This window comes from Buteo buteo, chromosome 2 (assembly GCF_964188355.1).
Source record: "Buteo buteo chromosome 2, bButBut1.hap1.1, whole genome shotgun sequence".
In the NCBI taxonomy this organism is placed as follows: domain Eukaryota; kingdom Metazoa; phylum Chordata; class Aves; order Accipitriformes; family Accipitridae; genus Buteo; species Buteo buteo.
The window spans coordinates 71,509,510-71,523,722 of record NC_134172.1 but is presented as its reverse complement, the minus strand read 5'-3'; the positions used below and the strand labels follow the sequence as shown (position 1 = coordinate 71,523,722).

The 14,213-nt window shown below is 41.3% G+C and overlaps 1 protein-coding gene across 1 annotated transcript in view; it reads left to right on the top strand.

Annotated features, from left to right (window-relative positions):
- The window catches only part of NFATC2 (nuclear factor of activated T cells 2), a 94,159-nt gene extending 85,152 nt beyond the window's left edge, over positions 1-9,007 (top strand). The window contains exon 10 of the mRNA XM_075019512.1: positions 2,850-9,007. Coding sequence (XP_074875613.1) covers positions 2,850-2,905 — 56 coding nt within the window. The 3' untranslated portion in view covers positions 2,906-9,007. The remainder of the gene's footprint in view (positions 1-2,849) is intronic.
- The last annotated feature ends 5,206 nt before the right edge of the window (positions 9,008-14,213 follow it).

Sequence of the window (14,213 nt, the reverse complement as noted above, 5' to 3'; positions counted from 1 at the left end):
CTCGGTCTGGAGGTGACTCCAAGCTGGGAGAGAGATACTTGCCTTGGGATCCATTCCTGTTATGTTTATATATTCATTAGATTTAGGGGCTCTGGATGTAGATTAGGACTTTTTGTACTGGGACAATCATTGATTTACACAACTTTCCCTTAGAGCTCCCAGACTAGTGTTGCCCAGCTTAAACTGCACCTCATTCCCCTCACCATTTGGATTTAGTTGAAATTCAGGGTGATTATAGGACGTTCAGGCCAACTGTTAACAGGAAGCTGCCCTGTCATTCAGATGCTTACTATGAAAATCCAATTTGCCACCTGTAAGAGCTCGCACAGAGAGAGCCCAGCAGTGCCCGAGCATGGTCCTGCAGCCCATCTATGGGGTTAATGTTTCATACTGTTCCCCTGCAACTTTTAAACTGTTTTCAGATTGTAGTCCCCCTATAACCTCAGCCCACAAAACCCACTGCTGGCCTCCCATGCAGCACACAGGAGGGAAAGTGAAATTTGCAGGCTAAGCCCTTTACCACACTGTCCAACCTGCCCGGGGCCAGCGAGTGGAGGTCCCCGCACTGGCCAGGCTTCAGGCTCATGGTCTGCTGGTGCTGCACGATGGATTTTACTCTGCCTAAAGCTCAGGCTGGGAAACAGAACCAAAACCGGACCCTTCAAAAGACTGTAGGTTTAGTAAACTCCATTTAATTATCTGCTCATTTTTCACTTAATATTTAACCCTTCCTAGGATGACTGTTGGCTCTGATATTTCCACAAGTGGTGGCTGTATTAAATGAAAGGAAACTCAATCACGGTATTTTTGGTATGCGGGCTGCTCAAACAAACGTGTCGATAAATAAATCAGCCCGCAGTTTCAGCCCACTTGTTTTTAGAAAGGAAATGACCCTGTAAGAGTGGGTGCCCACTTCTTTTACCTCACTGCTATTTTTAGCTGAGGCTGTGAAAAATTTCCATTGAAGACCTGCTCCTCTCATTTCCTGGGTAGAGCAAACAGGAAGCTCTTCTAACTGAGCTGAAGGAGGTTTTTTTGCCTGAAAGTGGACCAACCTCACCTCCCACTGGTTGCTTGCTTGCACTGCAGAGCAGCAACACATTAAATACCCCACATATGTGCTTTATTTGCAAGAATTCACCCAAAAGGCTGATAGAAGCCAGCAGGTGATGGTGGCAGGTAGAAAGTTGGGCAGCAAGAGAGAAGAGGAGTTCTGCTGTCAGCCATGCTTTTTTGCCCATGTCCTCTCCAAGAGGCACCAATCTGGTTGAAATCAGGCATTTCCTGGCTGGAATTAGAAAGAGCTAAACTCTGGGCTGTTAATGGTGGGACTTTTGAGCACAGAAGAGTGGAAACTGCCTTGTGTGACACAGGCTATGAGGTCCCTTCAGGAGAATTTACCGTACCTGGATATGCAGAGGGCTGGCTCCCTGCTCCTCCCATCAAGCATCTGTGCCATGTTCTGTGCAAACACTTAGTCCTTGAGGAGTGTAGCCCACCACAACAGACACTAAGAAGAGAGAGCTTTGTGTAAAACACAGCTTTTACTTCTGCAGAGATAAATTCCATTGCATGTAGAGTGGAGGGAGATTTCAAACTACTAGTCATAACTGTTAAAAACTAGTACATGTGTTCCCCTTCCCAGAGACAATAAGGGATTTGGCACCGTTTGTTTTTTTTTTTAATTGTGGGAAGTGGTGAAATACTATGTTAATTAATTTTTTTCATAAACACTTGTTAGAAAGGGGCCTAAATATGAAGGAGTCTTACACCTGCATACCTGAGGATTAATCAGTCTTGGGTGAGGGTCTTCTTTAGTTTGAGTTAGTCCTTGTCTTAGCCCTTAAATATCAATAGGGAGAAATCATTTAGATCTGGTGTCTGAAACCTTGGAAAATTTGTTCTTCTGGTTTCAAGGCAAATTTGTCAAAGCTGATAAAAAGTTTCCAAACTGTGGACCCTCTTGGTGAATACAGCACCAAGGATCTGCACGTGAATTGGAGCCCCAAAACAGGCAGTTCTGGAGTATTGCACCAAAATGCTCATGTTTTAAGTCTCTCCTAATGAAAGTGCAGCCTAGAGAGAGAATTGTTGTTCCAGGAGGTACCAAAGGGTACTTCAGGCAAATAAGTGTGGAAGGTAGACAAGAAGGAATGGCTGTTGTATGTAACATGTTCTTCAGTGTTTTCTCTTGAGCTTTATTAACAAGCCTGTCCCAGCCTCTCCAAGTATCATAGTGGTGCATGGAAGTTTGCTTATGCTACAATCTACAAACAAACTATAATAAAAATGTAGAGCGAATAGTCTACAGCAAGATTTAAAAAAAAAACAAAACAGAAAACAACCAAACACAAAAAAGCCAACAATTTTTCACCTGAATTGCAGTCTCTGTGTTTTCAGCACTGTCCACTATATTTCCTCCAAACCTGGTCTTTTTCTTTTCAAAATATTCTTACTTCAGCCTAGTGAAAAATGTTAAAATGCTTAGATACTTACAGATTTTTCTTTTTTACCTCAGGTAAAGGAAATGTCTGTGAAAGAGGGCAAGTGTTGTGTACGTAAGGGATGTAGCATGTACTGGACACATGGCACAGCTTCTCAGTTGTGTTTTTGTGGTACTTGAAGCATGCTGAACACAGTGTAAACCCCTTCTCTCCGCTCCTTCCCCTTTGCCTTCCAAAACTATGTAGTCTGGGTAAATAGGACTAAAAAGTTTTAGGTTTTAATAAAATTATGTTATGAATACAGAGGGGATGTTTTCAGCTTAACAGCAAACTGCCCAAGGATTGCTTTTACTTCTCATGATTTTGAAAGTGCTAACATTTCTTACTCTTTCTTTTATTTCACAGTTAACGAAATTATCAGGAAGGAATTTTCTGGACTCCCTGCCAGAAATCAGACATAGAAGAAGAGATTTGTGAGACAACTTTTACCGAATCCTTCCATAACTGACCTCTTAGATCCAATGCCCCTGCAACCTCCTGCTTCCTTAACTGTTCATCTCAAGGCACCAATTCAATGCAAGGAACAATGTATTGGCATCAAGCTGACAGCCTTGACTAAGCAGCTCGCCACCTCTCTCTGTAAACATCGAGAAGGACACCCTTCCTTTCGTCCAAAGATCGTATTGTTCTTGTATAACCAGGGCATCTGTCTGAGGAAACTCTTCAAGCCTGCTGCAAAATATCTATCTATGTATCGATCTATCTTAGTAATAAGGGAGAAGTGATATGTCATTCCTGAACACCGCACAAAGCAAGGGAGGTTATATATTAGTGCTTATTTGGGTGGGGTGGGAAACGGGGGAAGAAAGAGTAATATATTCCATAAAAGAATAATGACATTTTGCGGTTCAGTAACAATGACTTGCCCTCCAGGTCTCAAAGCCCTTCTGAGAAATTTTATTGTTGTAGGAAACTGAGGCAACCCAAGCTTTCTTGGCCTTTATCCGACCTAGGATCAAAAGCCATTTTTTTCTGACTCTGAGCACTGTGATCAGTATTTCAAACAGTAGATGTCAGCTGAATCCAGCAGTTTTCTTCATTTTTCTTGTCAGACTAGATAGGAATTTGAAGGAGAGGGATGCTTACAGAGAACCAGTGAAAAGAGCAATTCAGCGGTTGTAACACCTGTCCCAAGGTAAAATGAACCCAGATAAAACAGATTAATATATCACAGTCACAGTAAATCCAAAGATTTTATGATTGATCCTTATTAATATTTAGGCAGTGTATGAACACATCTTAGATGTTTTCTTTCTAACAAATGGTTGCTGTTTCTTTTCATATAGAATCTGCTGTTGGCTCATAACTTGTCTCATTTAGCAGCTGTAACATTTAACCACATGAGCTGCAAAGGAAAATAATTGCATCTTACAGAAGCCATATGTTCCAGAAGAAGTATACACTTACTTATATTCACCTTGTCTCTTTATCTTTGCAAAGCTACCAGCAATTTCTGGAAAGGTTAAATTTCCATGTGAGTTAGTATGTTTGTTATGTTTGGCTTCATGTGTTAGAATATACTGTACTGACACAAGCTTATCACGATAAAAGATAACCGCTGCCATCTGCAGTTGTACAGCTAGCAAGTTTATAACATTTTGGTGTGTCATTACTACCACACTGTGATAAAAAGGCATCATGAGTGGATAATCAATGTACAGTAAAAGATAGCCATAATATTGTAGGAAATACATAGTAATATTTCCTGGTTTTGTAAATGAGGAACACTGATATTTTTAAGAGTGCAGAGCCTGAGCTCTATGCTAGAAAACACAGTGAAACTACTCTTTTCTCAGTTGTTTCACCGTAAACTTTGCTGAATACCAACGTGTCCAGATGCTCACAGCAGGAATTAGGTTATATGAATACAGCAGACCAGCAGAGCAGCTGCATAATTGATTCCCAAATATTGCAAGAAAGATCTTGCATAAACCCTGCAGAGTATGTGCTCGGTTCAACAGAAATCTGTTCAGGAGTATTGAGAAGAATATATTTTCTGCCACTAAAAGCTGGTGCTTAAGCTCTGCAAGGTCTTCAGTTTTAGAGTGGGAGACAGAAGCATTAGACTTTCCAGAACACCTGGCCTACGTCTCAGATATAATCTTGGATCTTAAACTGAAATCTGAATTTCACAAGAGCAGCTCTAAGCTCTGGATTCAACCAAGCCTAGATCCAGAACCAGAGCAGAGCCCTTCCTGACTGCACATTCCAAACTGGCATTAATAACACAGCTTGGGGAGTTTGCTTCTTTTTCCCCTTGAAGTACTGCTAACAACCACCGGCAGCAGTAGTCTAAGAAAGATGGAGAGGGGTAGCAGGCATTAGTCCACTTTGTGAGATTCAACTCTTTTGTCACAAAACGAGTCCCTGTATCCCATTTCAGCAACACCAAAAAGTCATTGGTTGCCTCATACTGGTGCTCATATTGTGAGCTCCACATGTTGCATCAGTACAAATGTTGAGATAGCCAAGCCTCAGCCTGTTACCTGCAGAGGTGAAAATGGCCTTTTTTATTGCTGACTTTTACAGAAACAAAACTGAGGCTTGGACTAGCTGAAATGACTTCTGCACAGGGGAATTACTGATTGTTAAACAGCACTTGTATAGTACTTCGACTGGCTCACATGCCTCAAATAAGCTATTTTGGACTGTTTTAAAACTGCCAGTTTGCCAGAATCTGACATGTATTATGGATTTCTAATGCAGTCTCATGTTTTGGACAATTTTGAAAAAATTCCTCAGGCCAAAAGTTGTCTGTCAGAAGTCTCTACTGCAGCTGAGTAAAAGAACAGACTAAGTATGGCTCCTGGTTTCACAGAATTCATTCTTGGAAGTATGAGAAATGACCATCTAGTTTTCCCTGATCCAACCTGTAAAGTATAGGAGAAATTTAAAAAACAAACCAAAAACCCATTCACAGAAAACCAAAAGTCCCAAATAACTGACAGGTACTTTTCTGTTGCTGGATTTTAAATAGACTATCAAAGAAGAAAATGAATGTCATTTCAAATCTGTAGACACACTGATGTAGTCTAGAAATATTGCTGCTTATTTGGTGATTGTCCATAGCAACTGCTTATCAATAGTCCTCTGTATAAAGATGAATGGCTGATCTTGAAGTCAGATAATCACACACCAAATCCACTAGCAACCTTCCTCCTGCAATGTGCAATTGCAGTATGCATGTTCATGATGCGGACTGCTTTTTATTTTTTTTTTGTCACTATCCCCCACTGACCATTTAAGCATCTTTCTCCCCTTTTTACTATAAGGCATAAATATGTATAGCAGACAAGAAAAACATAGACTCATAGCAAAGGCTTTTCAGCGTTCAGAGGGACCCAGGCAGGCAAACCCCTGAGCCCTTGCAATGCTCCATCGAAGCTACTTTGCAGGATGCACCCATGAAACATGTGCTCTTTAACCAAAAGACAAGATTTCCACTGCTCTTATGTGTTCCTTCAGGCACTTTGCTATGGAGAGGGGGAGAGGACTTTTTTTTTAATGTGCTACAAGTGCTTTACTCTTGCTTGCATTAGCTGTATTTCTTCCTCATTTTTAATGCATAGATATTAATCTGTATGTGTGTTTCTGTAGGTGCATATACATGTACATTTATATAATATAACCATATATAGAAATATATATGGATATATTATATTCATATGATATATGTGAACACACACACACACACCCCCATTACAAACTTGGGTCACGATCCTATAATTGGCTCCAGTCAGCCGGACGTATGCAGGCACATGAAGCCAGCTACTGGATCGAGAGTTCATAAGATGTATATAATATAGACTACATTTTAGTGGTTTTATTTACAGCTACATGAGGTCAGGCTGTGCTACTCTATCCGCTTTTACATGCAACTGTTAGTTAAATAATACAGCTTTAACCAACTTTATATTTATTTCTGGAGAAAAGGAGAATCCTCAGACATAGCGTTACACATTGTCTCTTTTTAAAAAGAAAATTGGTATGTTAAAGTTATATAGCTAGGCTGAAGAACTTCAGAATATACAGTACTAAATTATTTCCTGTTCTTGCCGAGCAGTGTTTTTCCAGTATTAATATTTTGTTACTTAATACAACTTGCTCTCTTTCTGTAGAAGCATTAGCTTAACCTTGGAAGAGTTAAAACCATTTTGTGAGTAATTTGTTCTCACTTTATCTGGAAAATAGCCATACTTGCACATGAGGAAATTCTGTCTTTCCTCAGTTATCTGAATGTTTCACCACAGTGCCTTCCTGCCATTGTACCAAAGGCCTCCAAATACGTTGTCTACAGGGTGAACAACTCTAATGCATTTTCCATCAAAGTTATACCATGCAAAGTACATGGGGCTCGTCGGAACTCAGAAGTTCATCTCTTTCTTTTTTTGTGTGTGTGTGCATTTTTTTTAACTTCCATTTTTCCATCCAAGCTTTGGCTGCAAATACAGGATGAGCTTCTATAAACTTCTGCATCAAATATATGAATACGTAGAGTAAAATCATCATTCATGATATGTAAACAGTCTGAGAGTGGAATGGGAGTGGACAGATACCAGGAAGATATTTTTTTGTCAGTTATGAATGTTGGAAGTACAGTTTGCCAGGAGAGTGATTGCTCGTGAAGAAACTTGCAGTGAAATATGACATCCCTGTTTTGTTTTTCTCCATGAGAATGAGCAAAATGTAAGATCTGAACAACAGCGGTGGAATGAAAGTGTCTAATGTATGTGGTTTTATTGGTAGAAAGAATGTAGAAGAGCCATGGTTTTTGCACTTGCTTTATTTGTATCCATGTAAATATGTATCACTTCCCTTCTTCTTGTAGGAATACAGCATTTTTCTGAATGTAGAATATTTCCAAAACCAGCACTATGTTATTCTCTATTGTATAAAATGCTGCTGCTTAATAACATATCTAAAACAGTTCTCAAATTAGCTAGCATGTTTTTTTAAAGTATATTTTGTAACCCATATCTTTACAAAAAAAGTGTCTATGCTTTTTGTCTGACCAAATATGCAACACCTTTGGATTAAGGATAGTATTTATAAAGGATCAATTTTCATTTTCTGAGTGTATTAATTTTCTATGCAATTGTTGTTGAATTGTTATTGTCCTAAAAAAAAATGTATTTGATAAATTTTCCAAAGACTTCAAAGACAGCTTTAAACACTTCAGAAATATGTTTCTAAATATTTCGATATGACTTTTTCCCCTGCATTTCTTTTCAAATCGCTACTTAATAGGGAACAATTATCTGCCAAATGGGATTCAAGAAAATGACTGTCTTAATTTCAAATCTTAAATTGATTCAGATCTTCATAAATTTTGCACCACTTAAAATCATCTAATGTTCCAGATTATCTGCAATTCTGTGTTTGTTATTTATATTATGTATTCCTGTGCAATAGGAAGAGACATCAACGTTGGGTTTAGACTGGGTGAATTGCAAATTCTCCAGGAATCAACTGTTTTCCTCATCGTTTACATTTCAGTGATTTCTTACCTGTACATGTAAGTCATCTATCTGCCATCACATGTGGAAAGTTATAATTCTTTCTTTATTCATCTCAGTTCAGAATGAATAATCCACCTTTTTGAATGTTTGACATAAGATTGACATCTGTCTTTTTTTAATGTCTGCTACTTGATAACTGCAGCAGGTGATAGCTGATAGTAATTTGTTTAACTACCAGTCAGTATCTAATCTACTATGGTCAGTTTAAGATTTGTTTAGCCATTTTCATTGTTCCTGGGGTACAAAAGAAAAAATTGGTACCTGACCCACATTGCAATTAATTTCAAATGAAGGTGCTGGTACTGTAAAAGATCATACAGGCTGCAAATGAGTGGTTATCTAGGGAAAAGTTAGTATTTTGAGTTTCTTTTCAATAATGCTGATAAAATAGCAAAATTGGGTAGAAAGTTCTAGAATGACTGGGTCACAAAAATGAATAATGATTTATGTGTTTGTAATAGCCCAGAAATCCACAGATGTGTTGTTGGAATAATCAGTTATTCCAGGATTAAACTGCCATTTTTTTACTGATGCTGATGAGTACCTTACTACACAAGTAGTGTGGTGAGACCTGGGAATAGAGAATCAAGGTACAGTTCAGTCTTAATAACGGTGGCCTAATTGGGACTTCCATATTTGTGAGTGTGTGTGCGTATGAGTGTGTGTAATTACAAAGTGATCCTCCCCCTTCCTGAAGTCCAGCCCTCCTTGCTGAATCCCTACCCTGTATGTTCAGGTAAAACCGTATGTTAATACATACACGAGTGAGCAATTGTCACTCAAATCATCATAACAGATGTCCTTTTAATCAAACTGTTTGTTCAAAAGCCTAACTTTTAGAATTGAAAAGGGGTTTATATCATTCACATTCCTACAACAACATTGTTAAACTCCAGTGTAATGGTTTTTTTGCTATCTGTAAAATATTTTTATATATTGCCTGTACTATGGTAGTTTAGCAATAAATGAAAGGATATCATCTGCTGCATGAGTGTTTGGTCTATTCTTAAATACCTTTATTGCCTTTGATAAACTAGTATCAAGTGGGTGAGTCACCCACTTGATGATAGTGTCCTTGTCCTCATCACCCTCCTAAATACTCACAAATGGGACGGACGTGCATAAGGATTTCAGAGTACAGAGTACTTCTTTGTTCATGAGATGCCCAGTAGCCCTTTGCATCAAGATCCCATTCACTTTCTGTACGTGAGATGATAGATAGATTGATTCATACAGTGACAATTTTATTAACAACTTCTCCATTTTCTCTTATTGTCTATTTTCCCTCATTTAATTCCCTATTCCCACCAGCACCATCCCAATAAAAAGCACTAAACAATCCACATCAACAGGTACTCCAGAGTTTTGACCTTAATATAGCATTAAAGTCCATCTGTGTAAATGTCCTTCTGCATCAGTATATGCTTTTTAGAGACTGGGAATGTACTCCATTTAATTTTTATTCATCTAAATCTTAATTCTGCATTTCTCTACTGGAGACACTAAAAGATACATTTTCGTACTGCTATGCTGGAAGAATGCCCAGAGCCCATTATGTCTCAGTAAGAGTTGAGTTTATATAGCATACAATTAAAGACATTTACCTTAACAAAATCAATATTATCCTTTGCATTTAAAAACAGAGAATTCAAACCATATTTGATACATTTGTTGGACATAGAGCAAGCGCTTTGCTTTGCTTATTCACAAAAGCCTCAGAGCAAGCGCCATGTGGAAGTTCTTAACTCCCAGTACACTGTACAAAGGCTGGGAAGCTCATAAACCAGACAGGCTTCGCCAACAAAGAAGCTGTTACTGGCTAGGAGAGAACATTTTATGATGAGCAAATATATGGCACACAGGATTTTAGCTTTATTCAGCAACAGGAAAATTTAAGTAACTTAACTTAACCTGGAAATTCCACAGCTAAGGGCTGAGAACTTGAGCACCTGACTTGATACTCTGGCTTTAATTTATATCTTGGGTCCAAATTAAAAAACTACAACAGTACCCCAGATTTTTAGTCTTAACGGGAAATTTCCTGGATTTTGTAGACTTAACTCACTCCTTTATATCCCTTCAACATAGCTGTCTTTTTTCCCAGTTTTACTTTTCATGGTAGCAGCAAGGAAGAAAAATTCATGTTTCTAATGAACATCTGGGTTTCGTATGAGAACTTGCTTGCTCGCGTGCTCCATTGTGTAAATATGCGATTTACAAGTTCTTTTTTTTTTTTTTTTTTTTAAGTACAAATGTAATTTACTCAATGTAAGAAGCTGCCTTTCAACTTCATACCAGATTCTTTTCTAAATACATCATCACTGGCTTGCTCAGGTGGCCACGCTCAACTGGGCTGCTGCTAAGGGAGCTCTGCAGGAAAGATGAGCTCCCACCCAAAACTGTCCTCCTCTCCCCTAACCCTGGTCACCTCCGTAGTTGGACCGTCTGCTCCTGCGAGCAGCTACCGTCTCAGTGACCTCATGTTGTAGAGGGGCTTGAATTATTTTTATTTAGGGAAGGGAAGACCGCAGCACAGGATCTGAGCTCCTGCTAAACCAATGGGCAAGACTGCTGGCACAGCAAAATTGCTGAGGTTGTGAGGAACCACTTAACCTAAAAGCCCAGGGGAAGGGGGAGGCAGGAGAGGCTGGCAGGAGCTGCACGGCACATGAATTGCCCAAAACCAGGCACCAGAGGTGACTGCAGCACAAAGGTGCCTCTTTATTCAGGAGACGGTAGGACCGACATCATAGCTGAAATCAAGCAGGAGAGCACAGAGGCAGACCAGAGCAAGGCAGGCAGGCATGCAAAATAAAAACATTCTCTAGCTGCCACTCGGATATAGAGAAATATAAATAGTAAAAAAAGGATTTATTTTTTTGAGCACTGCAGGCTATTAGCTGTCTAACTACCTGTGAGAGCTCAGCTCTGCTCAGGGATTTGGGATGAAATGGACTTTCAGGCCAGGGATGGGGAGCAAGCAGCCAGCATTCACCATACCAGCCTTGTTTCCTTCAGAAACCAAGCTAAAAGCATAATAAACCTTCTTTGCCCAACTGCAGCATTTATGCACACCTATGGGAGTGTATGCAATTAAGGAAGTTGTTTCCAGGTGATTTTAACTGCTCTAAGGGCTAGGCTGCACCCTGGGCTCCAGATAGTAAGAAACCAGGAGTAAGAAACGGCAGCTTAACTCCTCGGACCTCTGGGCTTGACAGTAGATGTATGCTGGCTCTCTGCCTCTGGCAGAGGTGAGACACAGCCGGATCAGTGCCGGCCCCGTGCAGGGACCCCCACCGCTGCCCCGAGCCCTCTCCTCCAGCAGCAAAATTGCGGAGGAAATATGACTCAGAAGTCCCCCCGGGAGCAGTCCAGTCCGTCCACCACCTCTAGCTGAGAGCAGCAACTGAGAAAATGCCCGGTCCAAAATACTGCTGAAGGTTCAGAGTGGATTAGGACACCAGGTTTCGGAAACCTCCCTCCAGCAAAGCTGCAGTGACTGCCTGCACCGACGTGCCCTCCTGGCCCTTGGTGGGAGCCGCCGGCGTGGTAGCAAGCAGCACGGCCGAGGGGAAAATATTACAGCCTCTGTCCCTGCAGAGCAGAACAGAGATGAATGCTATGATTTTGTGGCAGGCCTTTAATGATAGCCTAGGAATAAGGATAGAAGGAGTCACGTTTGATTCATATTAGTTTTGACAGATAATATCAATGACTTTTTTGCCAGCTACATGCTCCCCCGCTGCTTCAATTTTTTTTTTTATTTTTTTTTTTTTTTTTGCAAGGTCGGAAATTGTCTCAAACCCATGTGCCTTAACCTTTCACACCAGATGAACTAGAGGCATAAAAAGCCATCAGAGTTCTAGAAATACACGTGTGTGTCCCATCCAACCTTATGACAACAGATCTCCTCACATCTTATTGCCTGATTTGTTGCAAAGTTTGCCCTAATCTGTACTACAGCACCTGAAGCCACTTGCTATAACACCGCTCTTTATAAACCAAAACACATACCTGCATCTAGCTGAAAGAAAAACTACAAACTGGCTGGGAAGGATGAGAAGACAGTGGTGGTGACTGCATATATGCGGCATGGCAAATGAAGGCGCTGGACTGAGTTTTCACCCCTTCTCTGGAGGTGTGTGCAGGAAGGATGACTGTACGTTGCAGGGTTACTGCAACTACCAGCAAACTTTCCCTAGCCCAAATTAAAATTAAAGGGTTTCCAGCATAAGAAAAACATGTATGGGAAATGGGGCCTCGTTAGTGACATTTACTTAGCATGAGAGCCCTGGAGCATTACTGTTAATTCCCAAAGCTTTCCAGGCTTATTTATAAAGTGGCTTCACAGCACAGGCATTTCTAATGTCTCCAGCCAGCAGCACAGCAATCTGCTCAGGTGTGGTACAGGGACCTCAACAGCAGCACAGCTGTTGGGCTCCACAAAGCGTGACAGATTGGCCATACTAGCTCTACACCGTGCTAGGTAAGAGCACGTGAACATGACAGTGATGAGAATTTAAGTATTTTCTATGTCACTGGCCATAATTCAGTTACAGTGAAGCTTCATTGACTGGCTGGTTATTTTTCCTTAGAGTGGTACTAAGGTCTCAGCTTTGACCTGCTCCCTGTGGACACTCTTATATCAAATACTTGGTATTGCTAGATCACTGGTGAGACGAAGAGTCCTGAAGGTTTAAGTTGGCCTGAGTAAATTTTTCACAGACCCTTTATATACATACCCTTATTGAAAGACGAGTAGTATCACAGAAGCCTTCTCAGCTGCCTGATTATATCAGCACGAGCAAGCCACTGAAATCTAAGCCCAACAGATGTTTAATTTCTAAGCTTTTTCATGTTAGGCTTCACTAAAGGAAAAGGTGGGGCGAGACCTTTCTTTTTTGAGTTGAAGTCTCCAGGGACTAGCTCAGCCTACCATTAGTGCAGGAGTGCCTTTCTTTCCTTACGTTTTTTCTTTTTCCCAGTTCTAAACTCAAACAGTTCTATAAATCAGGATTTGTACTGGCTAGGTATACAGGGCTTTTGCAAGAAACTGTTTTGGCTTCATTTACCTTCAAAAAGGATATATAACATGTGAAATAAATGGAAGGAATAAATGTAATTGAACCATGCCCACATATCTTACATTTTCTAGGCTTTTATATGGGAATGGGCTATGTAATACGTTGTCTCACAATGGCACTGCTCCCTTGAGGCTGCAGGCTGGGGCCAAAGCAAAGTTTATATAAAATTTGCTCTTTAGTCTGCATGGAGGGTTGGGATTTTTTTTTTTTTTTTCCCCTTAGTAAGAAAAAAAAAAGTATGGGGAAATACACCAAAGGTTTTGCTGCAGCACAGAATATCACTGCCATCTGCAGGGGAGGCGCGCTCAGCGCTGCCGCACCGATCCTGCAACGCTCCCCACGGTCCCCGTGGGAGCCCTCCCCAGACCTGCAGTACCAGAGGGAGGTTAAATGTCCTGGCCATGGAAAACACGTCCCGGAGGGGGTTCGGCAGTCAGGGGAGGGGGAGGCAGGGGCCCTGCTGGCAGCAGACCCCGGTGCACCATCCCATGCTGCACCCTCACCCATCGCACCCTCGCCGGCCGCATCCTTGCCCGTTGCACCGTTGGCCTGCGATGGGGCTGCGTTTGCTGGCAGAGCGGTTTGCTGCCCACCCTCATCCTCCCCGCTCTGACAGCAGAAGACAGCAAGAAGCACTGCTAGGCGAAACGGTTACCCCCCCTCAGCGAAAAGACAGACGGACAGACGCGTCCACGCACTTTTCCAAGCATGGGGCGATTTGGCTGGCCCGAAACCAAGACACAGGCAGACACCCCCGCCCTCCCCTCCGGGGCCACCCAGCCATCTCTCCCCAGTTCTGGCAAGGCTATGCCAAGACTAGGAAGCGCTTCATGATTGTGAAAACTGTTGTCTGGAAAAGTTTGGTTTTCCAGTCTTCCACGCAGCTTGGTTCACCTTGCGCTGCTTAGTTCCCTCATAAGAAAGCAGGGAGTTTTGCTGGGCCGATCTCTGCCACCACGTTTCATGCACCAGCCAGCAGATGAGGATCACAGATGACACCTTTTCTATTATTTGCAGCAGCTCTGTATTAAACCAGTGTTTGCACAGCTGCTGCGATGGCTATGTGACTTCCCAGCCTTTTTCTTCATTCCTCGACACAGCACACT